We start from the raw sequence: 18,435 nt of genomic DNA, 5'->3' as shown, positions 1-18,435 counted from the left end.
TTTCGGCGGGTGAAATTCGCAGCCAAAGCGGGCATCGACGCACACTTGGTCGTCGAATTCTAAAACCTTTTACAGTATCCCTGTAATTGACGTCCTAATAGCGTTATTAACTATTCACGCATTGCACCGCAGAAAGCGCTAGCCTTTCCTCGTCCCGCAACTGTCACGCTTATTAACCATAACTGCGCGTGATTTTAAAGGTTAACGTTCCCGCCAGTCACCAACCTTTTCCCGTCTCTCTGGACTGAGTCTCGTAAAGTACCGCCTCAGCAGGCCGTGTGCAGTAGCCATTTTCTTGGAACTCACTCGATGACGTGATCTTTTTGGGGTCGGTCCCGACGGATCATTTTGGGCTCCAGTTTTGTGACTGGCAAGTTACGACGGGCTTAGACTGGTCTTTTGCCTGTATTTACCGCACATAACCGAACGTTAGCGTTGCTTTGACTCAGCTGCTCCCCGCCCCCCCTCTCCAAAAAAGACCGCTAGGCGTGTCGCAGAACAGGAAGGGAACGTCGGCTTATTTCAACGGAGCCGGACTCTATCGCGGTAATCTTCTAATTACTTGAAGGACGAGCAACAAAATCATCTTTCTTGCCCTCTTAGTAAGCTTTCAGGCTTTCTTCTTTTTTTTTCGACGAAGCAAAGGAGATTGTGCAACTTCCCGAATGGCGATGAAGCGCTCTCGGGGAAAACTTTCTAATCCAGTCCTTCGCTTCTTCATAACTTTCTCTCCCCGGCGTTGTCTCTGAGGCTTAGGCGCTGTGACATAACCGCCGTCAGCTATAAAACCCCCGCCTGTCTGGCCCGGTAACGAGAAAATTGACGACGTAGGATCGAGAGCCCGGCTGTCTCTCTCTAGTATATATAGACTGCCATTGTTTGCGCGAATAGTTTTCTGTCGCGGCGGGACGTTGTTTATATTCGGCGTGTGTACCGTGCGCGCGTGTTTGCCCTCCCGGAGTAGAAGCGAAACCTTCCTGCTTGCTCGCTGCGCGTTTAGGAGAGTTGGTTGGAGAGGGGGGGAGGGGGGGGGTACGATGACGCCTGTATCGGCGCGCGCGCCGTTTTTCCCCTGAAAACCGAATTGCAGCGTCGGCTTAATCCCGTTTCCCGCCTTAATCCCCGGCACCCTCTTTCGTTCGCCTGGGGCCCTAGCTCTCTCAGTGCACCGCTCGTCGCTCCTTCGATCGGATCAACTTTTAATCCCCGGATGAAGCGCCTCTCTCCCCCTCTTTTCGCACGCGCCCCGCGCAGGCAGCGGGGCTGCGTGGTGTCGGTTGAAGAATTAACCGGCCCCCGTGAGTCCTTCATCCTCACTCGGGCGTTTCCCTCTCTACCGCTTCCCCATTTCCCGCTTTACTTTTCCCCAACCCTCTCTCCTCCCGGGTGTTCCCTCTTTCCATTCGTCCCCACTTGTGCTTCTCCCGTTTATCCCTTCTCAGTTCCCTACTTCCCTCTTCCCTGACTGTCATCCCTAGCCTCCCTAGCTCAGTCCCTTCCATTGGCGTTTTCTCCCTTGCCTCCCTTTTCCACCTTTTTTACCCTCCGCTGGTTTCTGCTGACCTCACCCCGCGGACTCCGTGCCAAGCCTTTTCTCGCAGGGAGGAACCCCCGAAGCGAATTAAGACGCTCTTAATCTGACAACGATAAGTCCATTTCGGCTGCGATGCTATTATTGAGTCACGTGACGTGCCCTGAGCGTCGCGCCCGCTCCTCTTTGTCCCTTTCTTTCTTTCTTTCCATCTTCCTTCCCCTCTTCCTCCTCCGCGTCTTCCTTCCGTAACCCGTTTCCACGCTGAACGGCTTCCGTATTGCGCGTAATGAAGGTGGTCGCCTCTTGGCAGCCTTATCCGCCTACCTTCTCCATTAACTCCCCCAAAGCATCTCCAAACGCGCCCTATAACCTCTCAGTGAACTTGAGGGTTCGGTCCCGGCCGCGGCGGTCGCATTTCGATGGAGGCGAAATTCTAGAGGCCCGTGTACTGTGTGGTGTAAGTGCGCGGTAAAGAGCCCCAGGTGGTCGAAATTATTCGGAGTCCTCCACTACGGCGTCCCTCATATAGCCTGAGTCGGTTTGGGACGTTAAACCCCTCTGTTCCGCGCGGTCCGCAAGATGACGTAAGGCGGTGTTTGCGGACCGAGGTAAAATTTTGTTGCCGGAAGTATGAGCGAAATAGATTTCGCGGTGCTCATGACTTGAGGTGTGCGCTGTTGCAGTTCCTTTTTTGTTTTACTCAGGCGCCTCTTAATTGGCGCCCTTTCCCCCTTTTGCTTCTTATTTCCGTAGAAATATGTGTAATTTAGCACACGGAACCAATACAGTTGCATGCGAGGACTTTTTCTCTATTTTTTTCTTGTGCTTGTGGAGCTTCCGTGCATCTCGTTGCATGGCGTCCGTTCTGAAATCGTACTGTTCTGAAACAACCACCTCCAAATCATCCGGCTTCGGCAAGATGCATTGCGCTGTATTTTACAACGAACAGATTCCTTTCCCATGCAAGGCTGCTTTTCGGGAGAACACGCGAGATTTGTCATATGTGTTCATGTTTCTATGGTAAGGAAATGTCTTAGGCAAACTATAACTCGAAAACCTTTACATTTTAAAAGTAGCGTCCTGATCTTTAACATAGTGGTAGGGTGACTCCGTATACTTTTAATGTCACTCGTCATTTATCATAACCTTAAAGGCCATAAGAGTATTAAATAAGAGGGGATATAAAAAGAAGTGGTGGGCACAGAACGTCTCACAAAGTAGCGTTTAGCACAGCAATATTTGGACAGCAGCGTTAACTTTATTACCTGGTTGATTTTGAGCGTCTATGACCAGTTCTTTGACTTCGACCGTACTAGAATACCGCTTGAAAGAAAAAAAATACAGCAGTCGATAACAATGGGTTACGGTCCGCTGCGTCCTGTATTAATCCGCTGACAAATCACAACAGTCAATAAGATCACCTTTTTAATGTTTGTATCAAACAAGGCAGAGGTTCCAAAAAAAGCTTTATGAACAGTTTACTTTTTGTGACGAAGGAATTTCGTTCAGCGGTCCTAAATGTGAGCGGGACTTTCACTGTTGGCTCGAGTTGTGTCCGACCATATAATTGAGTAACTTGACGTTGTAGTTATTGGCAGGAGCGAAAACTATAGACTGAGCAAATAGAATAGGACACCCACCACAAACGCTAGCTCGCGAGTCAGCTATTCTACTACGTCCTGTCTGTGTACTACTCCGTCTATTCTGCACTTTCCCATTAATTAGGTTTCCAACGGAACACGCGTTGTAAAGAGAGAGCTCCGCCACCTCCTTTATGAAATGCAGTGGGAGGTGCGGCGGCCAACCGGCCTACGCAGCGGTATTTCTCGGAACTATAGGTCGATAGTAGTTAGCCCGCTTACGTAAACACCTCCCACTTACGTGTCCGACACAATCGAGCTACGCCCGCGCAATCCGGCGTGTAAAGCCCGCAGTACAATTCCTAGACGATGTCTTCGCAACCGGTTGCGCAAGACCGTCTGGAAGCGGCGCGCTTATCTCGCCGACCGTATGTCCCGCTGCTCCTCTCCCTATAGTCCGGAACGCCTATCCTCTATTTGTTTTATCCCTAAGGCACGAAAATTAAGCATGGCGTGGAGATGCCCATGTTGGCAGGAGAACGCTAAATAGTGGACGGGCGCGCTTATATATGGGGAGGGAAAAAAAAGGGAAGCCTGGGGAAAAAATAAAATGGCCGCAAGCTCCGCCAACGCTTTAGTACACACATATATATGCGACGCGGAGCTGATTGCCGCGAGAACGTCCGTAATGAGTTTTTCGTGGCGCGGTCTATTCATCGCTTGTCCTGCCTTCCCCTTTTTTTTCCCGATGGGTCCGCTGAATAGCGGGAATGAGGGCGCGTATAGAAAGCGGCTAGTATAGGGAGGGGGAGGATGGGAGCAGCTGTGGAGATTCCTCACGGAGTAGGGACGGTTGTTGAACGGGACGAGTGGGTGAGGGCGCTTTCTCTTTGCACGGCGTCAATACGCGCTCGCTTGTCTGGTGCCCTGAGGAGGGAAAGGGGAGAAAGGGAGTTGGGGAAGAGGTTGGAGAGAAAGTGGAGGCGGCCAGCGTTTCAGAGGGACAGCAGCGGCGGCGGAGCCGTTATCTGCTCATTAGTAGGGAACACCAAAGAGACCCGCCGACTCTTAATTAAGGCCCCGTTCCTGTCGCCGCCTCTGCCGCCAAAGGCTTGCGTTTTTCTAACTGCCCGTATGTGCAGCAACGCTGCGCGTCGCACCCTCGCTCCCCTTTTTTCCTCCTCTTTCTTCCTTTCCATTCTTCACCAAAAGAACCGCAGACAGCTTCCTAGAGAGAGACGGACGTATTGAAGAGCGGCGGGAAGTGGTGGTAGGGTGGGGGCGCTGCAGTCGGAAGCGATGTTTTTTTTTTTTGCTCTTTGCTGGGGCCGGCTTTGGTTTGTCTGCTAAAGGCCTGTGAGCTTTTTTTTTGTTCGTCTGCGACGGGGCCGGTTTAGCAGGCGGCGAGAACAAAGGGTGATTTGCTGCAGTCGAGCGCTGGAAAGATTTGCCGCGCTGACGACGAGGACGATGACAACAGCGTCGCGCCTTCGCACGTCGCGCGCGCTCAATAGCGACGTCACGCCGGTCCACCGCGCATTTTTTCTTATTTTTTTGTGTGTGTTTTCGTGTGTCCGCGTTTTATACTGTGACGCGAATTCGCTTAGCCTCTGCCGTCTTCCTCCACTCATTCCTTTGTTTTCCCTATTTTAACCCCGTTTTATAGCTTTCCCGCGCAATGGCCATCCCGTTGTCCCTCGATGTTGCCGGCGGATTCCCGCAGAATAAAGGGGAAAGCGTTTGCATTTTTCTGGGGAACGAAAGGAAAGAGTTGTGGGGATAAAGGTAAAGAGGAACTAAAACAAAGCGTTTCGGGAACGAAATTACGCGCCTTCGAAAGGCAGATTTTTCCTGCTCTTTCAGGCGCGCCGTGGCATTTCCCTTTCATTTCGCGGCCCCGATTATTTGCGACACTATCGTTTCCCGCTAGCGACGCGCGGCCGGCTTTTAGAACAATGGCTGCAGCGGCGCCTTCTCGCTGTCATTCCTGCGCTTCCAGTAAAACTGTCGGAGGCGAAAATTAAACTGGCGTTGCGGTGTATTCGCATTTATTTATTTATTTATTTTGCCGGGATCAAAGCGGGACGAAAGGAAGAGGCGTTCGGGTTAGAAACGTTTTTGTTACTTTGGGGAAAAGAAGAAATTCCCGGAATTTCCCCCGTACGCGGGTAAAGGCGCGTCGTTTCAATTGGAATTGATGAGCCCTCACGTGGCAGCCGCTAACTCGAGGGGGGGGGGGGGGGGGGGGGGGGGGGGGGGGCTAGCGAAAGCGGTTGCAGAGCTTGCTGCTTCTGCTGTGTGCCGATGTTCGTACGCTTTTCGGATCGCTTTGTTTTCATTGTCGCCTTCATTCGCTTTGACTCGATGTCGCGCTGGGACCGGGTCTCCCATTATATTTGGATTGCTGTGGATTTGTTTTGTTTTTCTCTCATCATTCGCTCTCTCTATGTGCTTATTAAGTAAGCGCGACAGTTCCGTCTTCCTAAAGTTGACCGTGTTTTCCTGCTTCATTTTTTTTTATTTCTTGTGTGGGTTTTCGGGATTCGGAGACATTACAGTTTGGCTGTCTTCTCCTCAGTTCCTGGAAGGAAACGAATTTTATCTGTTCCCTTAGCTTTGGAAACTGTCTGTATATATAAGTAGCTCTATTCATAAACATTAACAGTCGTCATGGGCAGAGACGCGTTGTGCACTATAACAAGTCACTGTCGTAGCTCACTGTTTGTATCGCTGATTGATTGATTGATTGATTTTGTTCATAACTGTCGTTATCATCGACGGCTGCGCTTCGTTAGATGGACATGGAGGCAAAATACAGGTGTAAGCGAGGTCTGCTCTCAGTCAACGGCGCAGTGGATCCACACGTCTGGGTTCGCGCAAGACCGCAGGCTGTACTACAGTTGTGATGCGTATGCTCCCCTCAAGAGAATAGTTGCTCGAAGCCCACTGAACATCTTGCTTTCCGAACATACAAACAATGAAAGAATTCTGCTGTTTCCATCTTTTGTGGAGGTATTTGCTCGGTGCCGATGTCGCGATGGACATTCCTTCAGTCAGCGTGCATCCAAAGTGTTGCAATTAGGTGGTGTAAATCCCTTAATTGAAATGCACTCCGCTTTGCGGGATTCCCCTAAATACACTTGGGCTGAGTGGCGGGGTAGATGCTTCCCTTCTGCTCACATGGGGGTGGCCGTCCGCTCGACCACGGAGCGTGACGCAAGTTGTGACGTTTCCTCGTGGCCACAGTTGTGTGCCTTTTTTTTAGGACGGCTTAATTGTGTCCCATTCTTGTCTGTTTTGTGCCATCACTGCGCGGTCAACTTCAGGTAACACCGCCTCAACCCCCGCCTTCCCAGGGAGAGAGCGTGCGTCCCTTACAATTTTTTGGATAGTCTATAGACTTTCCATAGACTTCTGTCTATAAAGTCTATACACTGTCTATAGACAAATCCTAGAGAACAGTCTATAGGCCATACAAATGCTATAGACAGTCTTTAGATTTATGGCCATACACTTTTAGTAGACTTTTCTCTATAGAGAGTCAATAGACTATGAATATACAAAAAGAAGTATCTATAGGAAGGAAATGGAGTCTATAAGAGGTCTATAGACTGTCTATAGACTATTTTTATAAGGGACGTGTGTGTGCGTGTGTTTGTGTGCATGCGCGTGCGTGCGTGCTTATATATTCGGGCGGCAGTTTTATATACGACGCAGCGGTGCTTACGCTTGTCTCTTTCTGTGAACATGCGCGCCTGTTGTAGAAGTTAAAAAGAAAAAAAAAATAAACTCATTGGCCAACCAGAAAGAAAACGCTGGACGCGTGGAGACGGTGGGGCAAATGGAGATTGAGCGGGTGCCAGCGCGCCCTGCGACGTTTTCCGGCTCGTTCATATGTGTCGCGGAGTTTTGTGGAAATATAAACCTCGATTTCGGGGATCTGAAAAACGACCGCTGAAGCTTGAACGCTCTTGTCGAAGAAAAAAATGAACAAAAAAAAACACCACGAGCGCTCCCTGTGCACGCGGGATTAAAGGAATTTGCCTTTACAAAAGAAAAAAAAGTCTGAGTTGCTTTGCGCACAAACACGCCATCAGCAGACAAAAAAGAATAGACAGTCATCACAACCAGTGGATTATCCGCTAATTGTCTTTATTTATGACACATTTTCGCGCAATTTATTACATGGTGTATAGACACGTGCTGCCCGCTGCAAGTTGTTTGCTTTGAGTTTGAAGTGTGCATGCAATTAAACGCAATGTTACGAAGAAAAAAAAGCAATTGACGACGCACAGACCAAGCTGCGCGTTGCTCATAGCGCTTCGCGCGTGATGGGACCTCCACCGAACAGAGGGTGGAATGTAGTATCACACTCATTTCTATACGCTTTTAAATAAACTTTAAAAAGTTAAAACTAGAGTTTTAAGTAAATAGTTGCATTCTGAGCGACGTCGATTTCGATGTGTTCTGTGATGTTTTTGTAGGTGCTGCCCCGCGCCCTTTTTACGCCGCAGTGCTCGTTACATGAGATCTTTTCGCTGTTGACAGAACTTCATTGTAACGAGTTGCGTTGGCAGGGATCATTTATATACGAGCGAGCTCTACGTAATTGAGCTAGGCAAAGCGATTTTGTGTGTGTGTGTGTGTGTGTGTGTGTGTGTGTGTGTGTGTGTGTGTGTGTGTAAGAGAGAAGAGAGATAGACTTTAATGAATAAAGGAGAGGTCTGCCTGGTTATGAACCTAGCATGCTACTCCAGATCTCTCTGTGTGTGTGTGTGTGTGTGTGTGTGTGTGTGTGTGTGTGTGTGTGTGTGTGTGTGTGTGTGTGTGTGTGCGCGCGCGCGTGCGTGCGTGCGTGTGTGCGCGCGCTTACGAGCTTGCTTTCCTCATCTAACGTGCGCCCGCCGGAAACGCCGATTTGTTATTGTCGTTCAAAGGCGCAATCTGCGGTTGCTATCCCCCCTCTGCATGGTTTCATAAATTATAATGAATGCAGCGAGAATTAAATGGGAGCAATTGGTTATGCGAGAGAGGAACAAGATAAGCAATAGAAATGGGACGCGCGGTTTTTTGCCGCACCCGATGACAAATTGCTGCAAACCGCGCCGGCAGCATCCGTAACCTAGTTCTAATCCGGGCTCCTTGGCATGGAATGGTGCCAGGGGGGTGGCGAGACCGCAGATGTGAAACGGGCGGGCCGGAGGCGGGGGGGGGGGGGGGGGGGGCACAGCTTGGACGAATGGCCGAGAGAACAGCGTGCATGTGCTTCGAGATACAACCGCCGGCTTGTATACAGACAGGGAAGGGGGGGGGGGGGGGGGGGTCTGTAGGGTGGAAAGTTGGCATAAATATCCGCGCATTGCAGCCGCGTTGCCCCGAGCTCTGTCATCCCTCGCTTCGCGAGAGCCATACAGGCTAGAAAGCGGGGAAAAAACAACAAAAAAAGCCGCTCAATCTCGGAGACGGCCTTCTCGCCAGGCTCTTATACCTGTGCTGCCGCCGAGCTGGCCGCTTGGGGCCGATGGGCGGCTCGCTGGCGCGCACGGCCTTGGCGGGTAACAAATGGGGAGCCGCGAATTGAATCTCATCCTCTTCTTTTCCCCATTTTTTCCCCGCCCCTAGATGTATGGCCCCCTTTGGGACCCAGCTCGCCGCCTGGACGCGGTGTCGTCCTCATCGCTCTTGTGCCTGGCCAGAGGATGGGGGAGGAGGTTAGGAGGAAAGGGAAGACGGGTTAACTCTGAGTCGGGGTGGACACCTGAACCGTGGAGCCAGGGAATTAGGGATGGAGAGGGAGTTGGGGGAGAGAAATGACAGTACAGTCGGCAGCACAAGTTTGCAGGTTAAGGATGTGCGGAGGAACGGTTATTTCGACGCGTTCGCGCAACAGAAACGCCTGAAATGCCTTGCAGGTGTAAGAGGACTTCCGTGCTCTTTCCGGAAAGAGAGTAATCAAGCAAGGGTGGGTCGCAAGGCAGCGCATCAACCAATTTTTCCTCCGACTGTATGCATACCGCTCTCGATGCGTCGGTGGCCCCCGGCCACATGTGCTCGGAACTGTGATGTCTGGGATCTGTCGCCTCGTATTTTTTTTATATCGAATACTTCTGGAAAAGGCGGTGTTTATCAGAGTCGTTTCCTGTTGTAGGGGTACACCGGAATGTGTTGCAACAGAAGCTCTCGTTAACCTCGCTAACAAAAATATTTTTAGACAGTCTACTGACTGTTCATAGACATTTGTCTATAAATTCTATAGACTTTCTGTAAACAAATTCTGTAGACTAGTCTATAGGAAATAGAAATCGTGTAAACAGTCTAAAGAAATATATAGATTTATGTCCATACACTTTTAGTTGGCTTCTGTCAATAGACTGTCTAAGGAGAGACAAAAGAAATATCTATAGGAGAGCAATAAAGTGTACAATAAGTCTATAGAAAGTCTGTAGACAATTTTTATAAGGGCTGAAAGCTTTGCTCAGGGAGCGGCGCTGAAAATTGTTCACCTGTGTATCCTGTTCGTCCTCATGCGCTCATATTTTTAATTTTTGTTTCATGTTTAAACTGATTTTTTCAATCTGTTTTCTCTGCCTGTTGTCCCATCTTGATCCGATCGAGCTGTGCCAAGTATATACGAGTATGTAGACCCGGAAGCGTCCTTCGCCACTGCCGATTTGTCTTCATTTTTCGACATGAACACGCGCGTCGCCGAGCTAAGGAAAAATGAAACAAATAAAAAGGATACGGCACAGCACCGGCTGCGAGAGCAGCACGCACGAAACTTTTGGAAACATTTTTCTTCATGCGCGCGCTGCTTCTGGGCCGTGTTTGCAACATTCTGCGCTTCCGCCTCGCTTGCGGCGCCCACCTTTCCGCCGTTTTTTTTTTTTGCCATCTCTGTCCTCTCGACGCAGTAGGAGTGTAAGGGACCATTTGTTGGTTATTATTCGATAACAGGCGTGTGTAGTATAACCCCCCCCCCCCCCCCCCGGAAAAAATCGGCAGTCCCCCAGAGCCCCCGTCTTCCGCGCCGCGTCGGCGTTTATTTACACACGCACATACAACGCACAAACACGCACCGGCGTAAGAAGGTAACACGCTCTTCGGTGGTCGTTTGTCACGATTAGCTGCGTTACCCCGATTTTGAAATGGGCGGAAAAGTGAAAAAAAGTAAACTGTGCGCCGCGCCGTGGCGCGAAATCTGTGCAGCGTTGTGCGAGCTTTGGAGCGGCGGCGCTATCGGCTGGCTGAACAGACGAGTTCACGCTGTCTGCACTGTGTATCGTGCCGCCATCTGCAGTGTGTATCGTGCCGCCATCTACCGGAAGGGGGAGTTAAGTTATATCGGCGTCTCTCGGAGTCACCGGTATCACAGCCACTTTGCCGATGTTTGCAGACGTTCTGGTTGAGGTGTTTTTTTTTTTTTTTTTGAGCTCTTGACAACTGTTACAAAGAAGCTTTCGCATCTTCTGACAACTGGTGACAGTCGTTTCTAGGAAGCGTTGTTTCCTATTTCTTTGCGCCGTGCGAAAAGCGTTACGCCTTCATTCGCATTCGCACCCTAAGAGCACTGTGTAGCGAAAGGGGTGTAATACGACTTGCAGCATTAGACTGCACTTTTCTGCATTTAGTGCACCCGTTTTGCGCTCAACGTACACCCTCTTTTGCGCATCGTAAGAATGCGAGCATATTTTCTTTACTCTCTACGAGCTCCTTTCTACCTAAAGGGGTGCATACGACTTGCAGCCTTAGACTGGACTTCCTTATGTACGGTGCACCGTTTTTACACCCAACGTACACCCTCTTTTGAGCATCGTAAGAATGCGAGCATATTTTCTTTACTCCCTATGAGCTCCTTTCTACCTAAGCAGGTGTAATACGAGTTGCAGCCTTAGAGAGGGTGTAATACGAGTTGCAGCCTTAGACTGGACTTTGTTATGTACGGTGCACCCTTTTTACACCCAATATGCGCCCTCTTTTGCGCATCGTAAGAATGCGAGCATATTTCTATACCCCTGCTTGCATTCTTTACGATGCGGAAAAGAAGGTGTTCATTGGGTATAAAAAGGGTGCACAGAATATAGGAAAGTTCAATCTAAGGCTGTCACCCATATTACACCCCTTTTGGTACAAAGAGCTTTTGGGTGCGAATACCCTGTCGTTGTAACAGTTAGTGAGGCGGTGATACGGAACTGCTTTCTCACGCTTCGGAAAGGCGCGTTGTGCGATTCGCACGCTCTTGTCTCTGCCGTGTTTCCGCGCTCGCATCGAGTGTGCCGCTGCACCGTACTGGCGCAACGAAGCGCGGCCGCTGCGCGCCGTATCCGCGTTCCTCGCTTCCGGCCTGACGGATCCCAGATTAAGCGCACACAGCGTCGCTGTTCTTTGCTGGTAGTTTCATTGACTTGATTCTTTTCGGGCGCGAGTATCTTCGGTAACCTCGCCTTTTAACAGTGCCGTTCGCGGGACGTTTTTTCTTTTTTTTTTAATTTCAACTTTCCGCAGATTCGGGTCACACTGTGGTAGAGGGAAAGGAGGAACGATGGAGAGGGGGTGCGATAAATCTTGACTCGATTTCTTGTGGGCGATGGTGTTTTTTGTCTGCCCCCCCTCCCCCGGTCGCCTGTGGAGCAGTGGGAGGCTGGCAAGGAGGATCAGTGTGTAGAGGATGTGAAATGGCCGTGCCTCGAAATTGTGATTAATTGCCCTTACGCGTGATTGAAGACACTTGGGGGCAGTCCCCTTCTGTCTAGACAGAGCCTCGTAAAAAGTGGGTTCCACGAAGAATGGCTAATGTGGGTATTATTACCCTCCTGATGTTTACTGTCCAAATTGTGCCATCGGTGCATGAAAATGTGTTTTGCCTCCTTCATGCATGTCTTAGTTTAATCGCCTGAGTGGAACGGCACCGTTATAGAGATGGGTTTTTCAGATTTAAAAAAAGTGCGTTTATAAGTATGGTAGCAGTTTGTAATCGTGGCATGATTGATCATGGTTGGTTTCATAGGAACTGCCTTCGTGTTTTTTTTTGTTGTTAAACTCAAGCCACGTGGCCTTATGCTTTTACCTACGCAACTGCCTACTTTCCTTGGGAAGTCAGCGTGTGGAGGGCACTGACAAGTTACTTAGCCATGTACGCTGGTGTGTGGATGGCCTGACCTGGGTCTTGCAAGTGAACTCTATGCGTGCATGATGATGAGCCATGTGTGACTGCAGTCTGCGACAACATGTGCACACACCACAGATGAGCAGCTTATGCATGAAATTTGCTATGTGTTCAGTGCGTATGCTTCAGACATATTGTCTACTCACACTTTGTGGTGATGTATACTTACTATTAGGCTTGCTTTTCCCTCACTTGGTTGATAGCTGAGATGCAGATATGATTTGTGGTTCGGTAGAGTTGCTCAGCAATTAGATGTGTGTGCTATAGCTAACATTCAGGACCAAAGTAAAAAATAACACCAGCGTATGCCAGGAGCACGGTGGAAGACAGAAGCATTCAAACGGGATCTGGTGTCTTAGGTGTTGAAGTCTTGGGTGTAGGTGCGGCCATCAATCAGTCTTCTATGCCCATCTCTCTGGGCCTGTGTCTCTGTTTAACTGTGCAGAATGGTCATTGTAATGTTGTCTTTCAGGTGGTCGTGTTGAGAAATCCACTGATGTTCTTTCATGGATAATCTTCTTTTTTTCATGTTTTTTTTTGTATCTTGGGAGCTGGATGTCTCAAGTGGTGTGTTTTCTTCCTTTGCAGCAAGCCGCCCAAGCAGGGGCATTCCCAGGCTTTGCCAATCTTCCGCAGCTGAGCAGTGGTGGGTAGCTCCTCATCCATGGTTCTTTCTCATAATTAATTCTTTTGGATGCCTGTATGTTTTTGCTAGGTTGAAGTCTCAAGTGACTGCTTGAATCTGACTTTCGTTAACAGTGCATGTGTTAATTAGTAGGCTGAAGATGATGATACAACTCAATATTGAACTTATAATAGTTACAGCTATGTTACAAACCTTGGTTTTAATGAAAAAAATTTGCTGTGTAATTGAAGTGACAGACTGCTGTCTGTGCATTGAAGAGGATGGAGCTTATGATGGAGGCAGTTTTTGTATTTCTTTGTGTGAGGAAAACATTTTCGGACTGTTTGAATGTTTGTGCTGGCATTTTTAATGGCTGTATCAAAGTATGTTTGGCACTGAAATGTATGTTTGGTTGGTGCTGGGCTCCAGGCTGCCTTATCTTGTGTGCAGATTCTGCTCATTACACAAAGTAGACTAGGGAGTGTCAGCAGCAAGATTGAAGTGAATGATAAAAATACCTCTAAAACAAAAAGCATATTCAAGCGTTTACTACCATACCTATGTTGACAAAGTTTATATCATGGCAGATATCAAATTTTTGCTGTGTCATTATGTTCAAAGAATGCTTCCTTTGCTTTTTTTATGCTTTAAAGAGGTTCTTTTTTACTTTTTCACTCTATTGGACTAGGCATGTACACATATGACATTTCTTCATCTCAGCTGGACTGTCAAAGCGTGGTATGCAGTGGCCATCAAAAAATTCAACCAGCTTTAAAAATCCGCCAAGGATACCATGTGTCCTTGAACTGCCTAAATGCTTGCAATGGGTGAAAGTGCTTGAACCTGTCCACTCTAAATCACCTGAATGGTTGCACAAGGTTTTTTATGGAAAAGGGAACATATATTTGTTTGGTGTATTTGGCAAGAATCCCAAGTATTTAGAATAGTTATCGAAGAAGGGAATAATTCTTGCAAACACATAGGGCACTGTTTAGAAAATGTCTAGTTCCCTTTAAGTTGAAGGTAAATCCATAGCTTTATGAATGAGTGTTTATGGAGCATATTGGTCTGCTGCGAAGGTTATAAATTTTGTTTAAATATGCCTAATTGTTGAGATCCCTGCCCAAGTTAGCACACATGCCTTTGATTTTAGTGCTATAGATTTTGTTATGAGTTTTATCATCAGAAATCGCAGTGTGATACAAACTGCTGTGTCACAAAAACTAGTTATTTACGCAAGGTGCCAGTGGTAATTGCGCCAAAAATTCAATACACCGGGAATGTGCAAAAAGGTGTTGAAAGCTTTTATTTTTAACTGCGGTGCTGTTTAAGCCGGAGGTTGTTCCGTTAGCCGTGCGCAGCGATGGCTGTGTTCGCAGTAATTAGGTCACCCACGGACGCCTGACGCCCCCTGTCGGAGCGGACGACAACTATTGTATTGGTTGTCATCTGCTCCGACAGGGGGCGCAAACTTAGCCGAACCAAACTCAAACAGCATCGCTGTGTCATCAGTCTTACACGAGAGTGTAATCTGCCCTACAATTTTTTTCTGTACTGGACCAAACCTGGCTGATGGCGGTGGTGATGATTGGACATTGTGTGCGAGAAATGAAGCGTGTTTCCCCTTTGCATGGTCGCCAGGTCTTGGATCCCTGAATGTGCAGCAACAGCTGGCAGCGCTAGCGGCAGCCCAGGCTTCAGCCAACAACTCCAGCACAGGTGGGCAGATGAGGGACAGCAGGGGAAATACCCTGCGCTTCCGCGTCATGTCACGAGGCATGGCTCATGACATGTGCTTCCATGTCATGTCATTACCGTATTTTCCGGTGTATAAGACGCGGTTTTTTTTTTTCAAAAATTTTGCTGGTGCGTCCTATACAAGGGTGCGTCTTATATGCGAATTTTCCATTTTTTTTTTTTTTTGCGAGTTCAGAAATGACTGAGGTTCTTGCTCAAGCTTTTTTCACCAAAAAAATATTACTACCAATAACATGGTTGTAACTAGGTTAATACTTCAATACGGGGACTGCCGTACGTAACTTTTTTAGGTGAACTTTATCATGAAAATCCAAGAGAAGCCGATGTTTTTTTTAGTCACCCTTTTGCAACTTTGTTTGCACTGTATACGCAGTACGTACATAGTGCGAAGAAAATGCTCCAGCTGCGTTGCCTTTTCGATAGCGCATCCGAAGATGAAGACTTCGAAGGTTTTATGTAAAAATAAAATGTTATGGACATAAGGAAAGTTCTTTCGCTTTTTTTTCTTTTGTGCCAAAACGTGGCCGAGTATGGCGTGAGTGTTGCCTTTTTCGATCACTTAGCGTTGCTTAAGAACTTCTCACACGTACGGTGCATTTCGCGATGGTCGCATAAGCATGTTTAATTAAGCCTCACTAGCCTAACTTGGTAAATTGGGGTGCGTCTTATACACGGGTGTGTCTTATATACCAACTTTTTGAAAGACAGCCTGCATATATGGCAGGTGCGTCTTGTACAAGGGTGCGTCTTATACACCGGAAAATACGGTACATGTCACGAAAAATGGTCTGGAGACTTGGTGCACCATGCAAGCTAAGGGAATTGGTTGTTTGTGCTCCACGCAGCTTCATACTCTCAGATATGTTGCAGTGGGACATTTTTTGGACTAATATGGTACATTCTCCTAATTAAAAGAGTGTTACTAAAAAAAATAAAAACTGGGATGCAGAGCACATTGCATAGTGACACTGTGTGTTCTGTGGCCTTGTCTACTGCACTGAGACTATTTCATTTCATTTCTTTTATTGATACTGTCAGTCTCACAGAGACTATTACAGGAGTGCGAAAGGACAAATTTCTATATGATAGTAATATGATAGTGATACGATAGTCAGTACAAAATATGAGGATGGGCAGATTTTTAACAGGGAATAAAAGCACACACGTTATTTGGAAATACAATCTCCTGGCACAAAACAAAAGAACTAAACATCATAAAGGCACAAAAACATCAGTTTGCCAAGAGGTTTCAAGACGTTTTTCAAGGTATTTTATTGCCTGTTCATTTTTTGTGCCCTGTGCACATTCAGGCTATTGTTTGTGTGTTCATTTGGTTCTGTTCCATGAAAATACAGGGAATTTTTGTTGGTTCATTTGTTTGGGTTTTGTTCAAATGCAGAAAATATTTTCATCTGTTTATTAGCTAATGTTCCATGAATTTGCCTGTTTGTTTCGGTTCTATAATAAAGTTCCAGTTATTTCATTAGCAGGCTGCAAATTTTAAAGGTTGTGTTATGGGAATTTCTCATAATCTGGAAGAAAGGTTTGTGTGTTTTTTTTATGTGCGTATTAAAAAAAACTAGTGCCACTGCAAACATATCACTGTGCCTTTTGAAATGCACTGTTAGGTGTTTCAGTTCTTAAAAACACCCTGAAATCATTCTTTAAACTGTTTATTTGACTAGGAGAAGCTTGTTGTGTAGCATGAAAGGGTAATAACAATAATTCTGTTGTATTAACACAATTTTTTTTTTGTTGATTACAGTGCTAGAAAACTTTTTAGGTGTCATTCTTAAAGGAACTCCCGAGGACAACTCAGCCTGGTTTTTATTCTGAGTGAAGTTCAGTTGCTTATCTTCTTGCGACTCTGGTGGTGTTCATTCAGGAGCAAAAGACATTTTTATAGTGAAGAAATTTGGATCTGCAGAACAGAGTATTTCTTTCATTTTTCAATTCAAGTGATATCGAGAGCATAAGGGGCTCCATGATCACTGGCTAGAAGTGGATGGCGCTGCGGTAGTCTGGCCTCAGAGATCTGCAAACAAAACAGCTCTGTATGCCATCTCGGTTCTTTTGTGAAAACGAACTGTGTATTTCATGCTTGGGCCTTTTCTAGTTTATGAAAGCTCAGTGAAAGGAGGGAGTATGCAGTAATCAGTCGACACAGATCAACTTCAGTTTATGGTCAGTGCCCCCTTTAATTGCATTCATATGTTAGGACTTGGGCTTTTATATTTTCTTTCTTTGGTACCAGCTTGAGCTGGAGTGGTACCTTCTCTGAAATTATTACACTGGCCACTGTCTCGTCGTAACTCACTTGGCTGAATGAAGACTCGGCTCATGTAGCAAAGCATGGCAGACATGTTGCATTTGTTGGAAGTCGAAGCAGTAATTTGACGAGGTGTCCAAACGCTTTTTCCTGACCCGTTGCAATGGTAATAATCTTCAGCTGTTTAGCTCAAAGATGAGGTATCGAATCCCGACTGTTGTTGCTGTCGTCACAGTTTGGTGGCGGCGAAACGCAGAAGACACCCATTCGCTGTGCCATGTCAATGCACGTTTAAAGAACCTCAGGTGGTCTAAACTCTTCCACAGCCTTCCACTACAGCACCCCTGATAGCTCACATGCAGTTTCGAAATGTTGAACCCTGCATGCTGTGGAAATATGGAGGGTCAGTCTTCCGCCCCTGCATTACCACTCCGCGGGTGCAGCGTTTCCTGGGGTTCATGCTCGAGGGAACAAAGCGAGGGACGACAAAGCGTGAACACTCATATGCTATTTATTACACTTGCAGTGAATACACAGAGCGGGCCAGCTAGCTACAAAACATCAATGAGGCATTCCTCGGAAATACAAGGCTATGTAAGAAGGGCTTCCGACTTACCGGCTGGGGCAGGGGCGCTACTTCGGGGGTATCGGCGGTGAACGCTTGTACGCGCCGACAGTGGCGGCCGGGTTTACCCGTGCGCGCCGCACTCATAGGGCAAAGCCACCCCGAGCATTTGCTGGGGGAGATGAGGAGAGCGCGCATTTGCTGTGCTCGTTTCGCTGCCTGGAACTAGAAGTCCACCAGCAAGGGACAACAGATCTTCGTGCACCTGCGGCGGAAAGCGACGGGAGCGTACAGCAGCAACCGGTCGTGACACGAGCCACTCAACGGTCCCACAGAGCTCCGCGTAACCTTCGAGGTGGCGTTCCCGTCGCTGCTTCTGCTTACCGCATGAGGGTCCCTCCTCGCCCAGCCAGTGCTGTCTTGATGCACGGTGATGATGGTTGGCCGCGTCGAACACAAAGGGGGGGGGGGGTTTCCGCAATGCTAAAGGCTGTTTGCTATCTGGGACGTGTTGAGCATGTGCCTGGTTGATGGGGCTGCTGACAGTAGTTGTTTTAGAAAACAGTGGATGACCTTTGATGGGGGTGACGTTTGATGGTTTGAAGCTTTGGCTTGGCCATCTGCAGGGCTGAACTCGCTGGGGCTCCAGGGTCTCACGGGGCAGGGAGTCACCAGCGCTCTGGCCTTGCCCAGCTCTGGTAACAACTCCACCGGTGAGTCTCCACGCTCTCTTGCCCTGCCGTCACCCTCACCTTGCTGCCACATGTTACTCTTAGCCAGTGGGACATTGTAGCCAGTTCTACCTACTACGTGGTTCGCACAAAAAGTAACCTGTTGCCACCTGTCACCTTCAGCTCTCTAGGCCACAAAGAAAGTGCACTTGGTGTTGTCTACACTATCGTCATCATCATCACTTTGACTACGCCCACTGCAGGACAAAG

At 47.9% G+C, this 18,435-nt stretch overlaps 1 protein-coding gene across 19 annotated transcripts in view; it reads left to right on the top strand.

The window, feature by feature from the left end:
• Positions 1–18,435, top strand: part of LOC149328933 (CUGBP Elav-like family member 2) — a 572,935-nt gene that overhangs the window by 510,724 nt on the left and 43,776 nt on the right. For 12 of the 19 annotated variants that reach the window (XM_089559969.1, XM_089559968.1, XM_089559966.1 and 9 more), the window contains 3 exons: positions 12,866–12,923; positions 14,544–14,621; positions 18,100–18,207. In XM_089559969.1, coding sequence (XP_089416095.1) covers positions 12,866–12,923; positions 14,544–14,621; positions 18,100–18,207 — 244 coding nt within the window. The remainder of the gene's footprint in view (positions 1–12,865; positions 12,924–14,543; positions 14,622–18,099; positions 18,208–18,435) is intronic. The other 7 variants (XM_089559967.1, XM_089559971.1, XM_089559955.1 and 4 more) reach the window with 2 other exon arrangements.

This window comes from Amblyomma mixtum, chromosome 9 (genome assembly GCF_055824585.1).
Source record: "Amblyomma mixtum isolate Tamu chromosome 9, ASM5582458v1, whole genome shotgun sequence".
Lineage (NCBI taxonomy): Eukaryota > Metazoa > Arthropoda > Arachnida > Ixodida > Ixodidae > Amblyomma > Amblyomma mixtum.
This window is presented reverse-complemented; position numbering and strand designations above follow the sequence as displayed.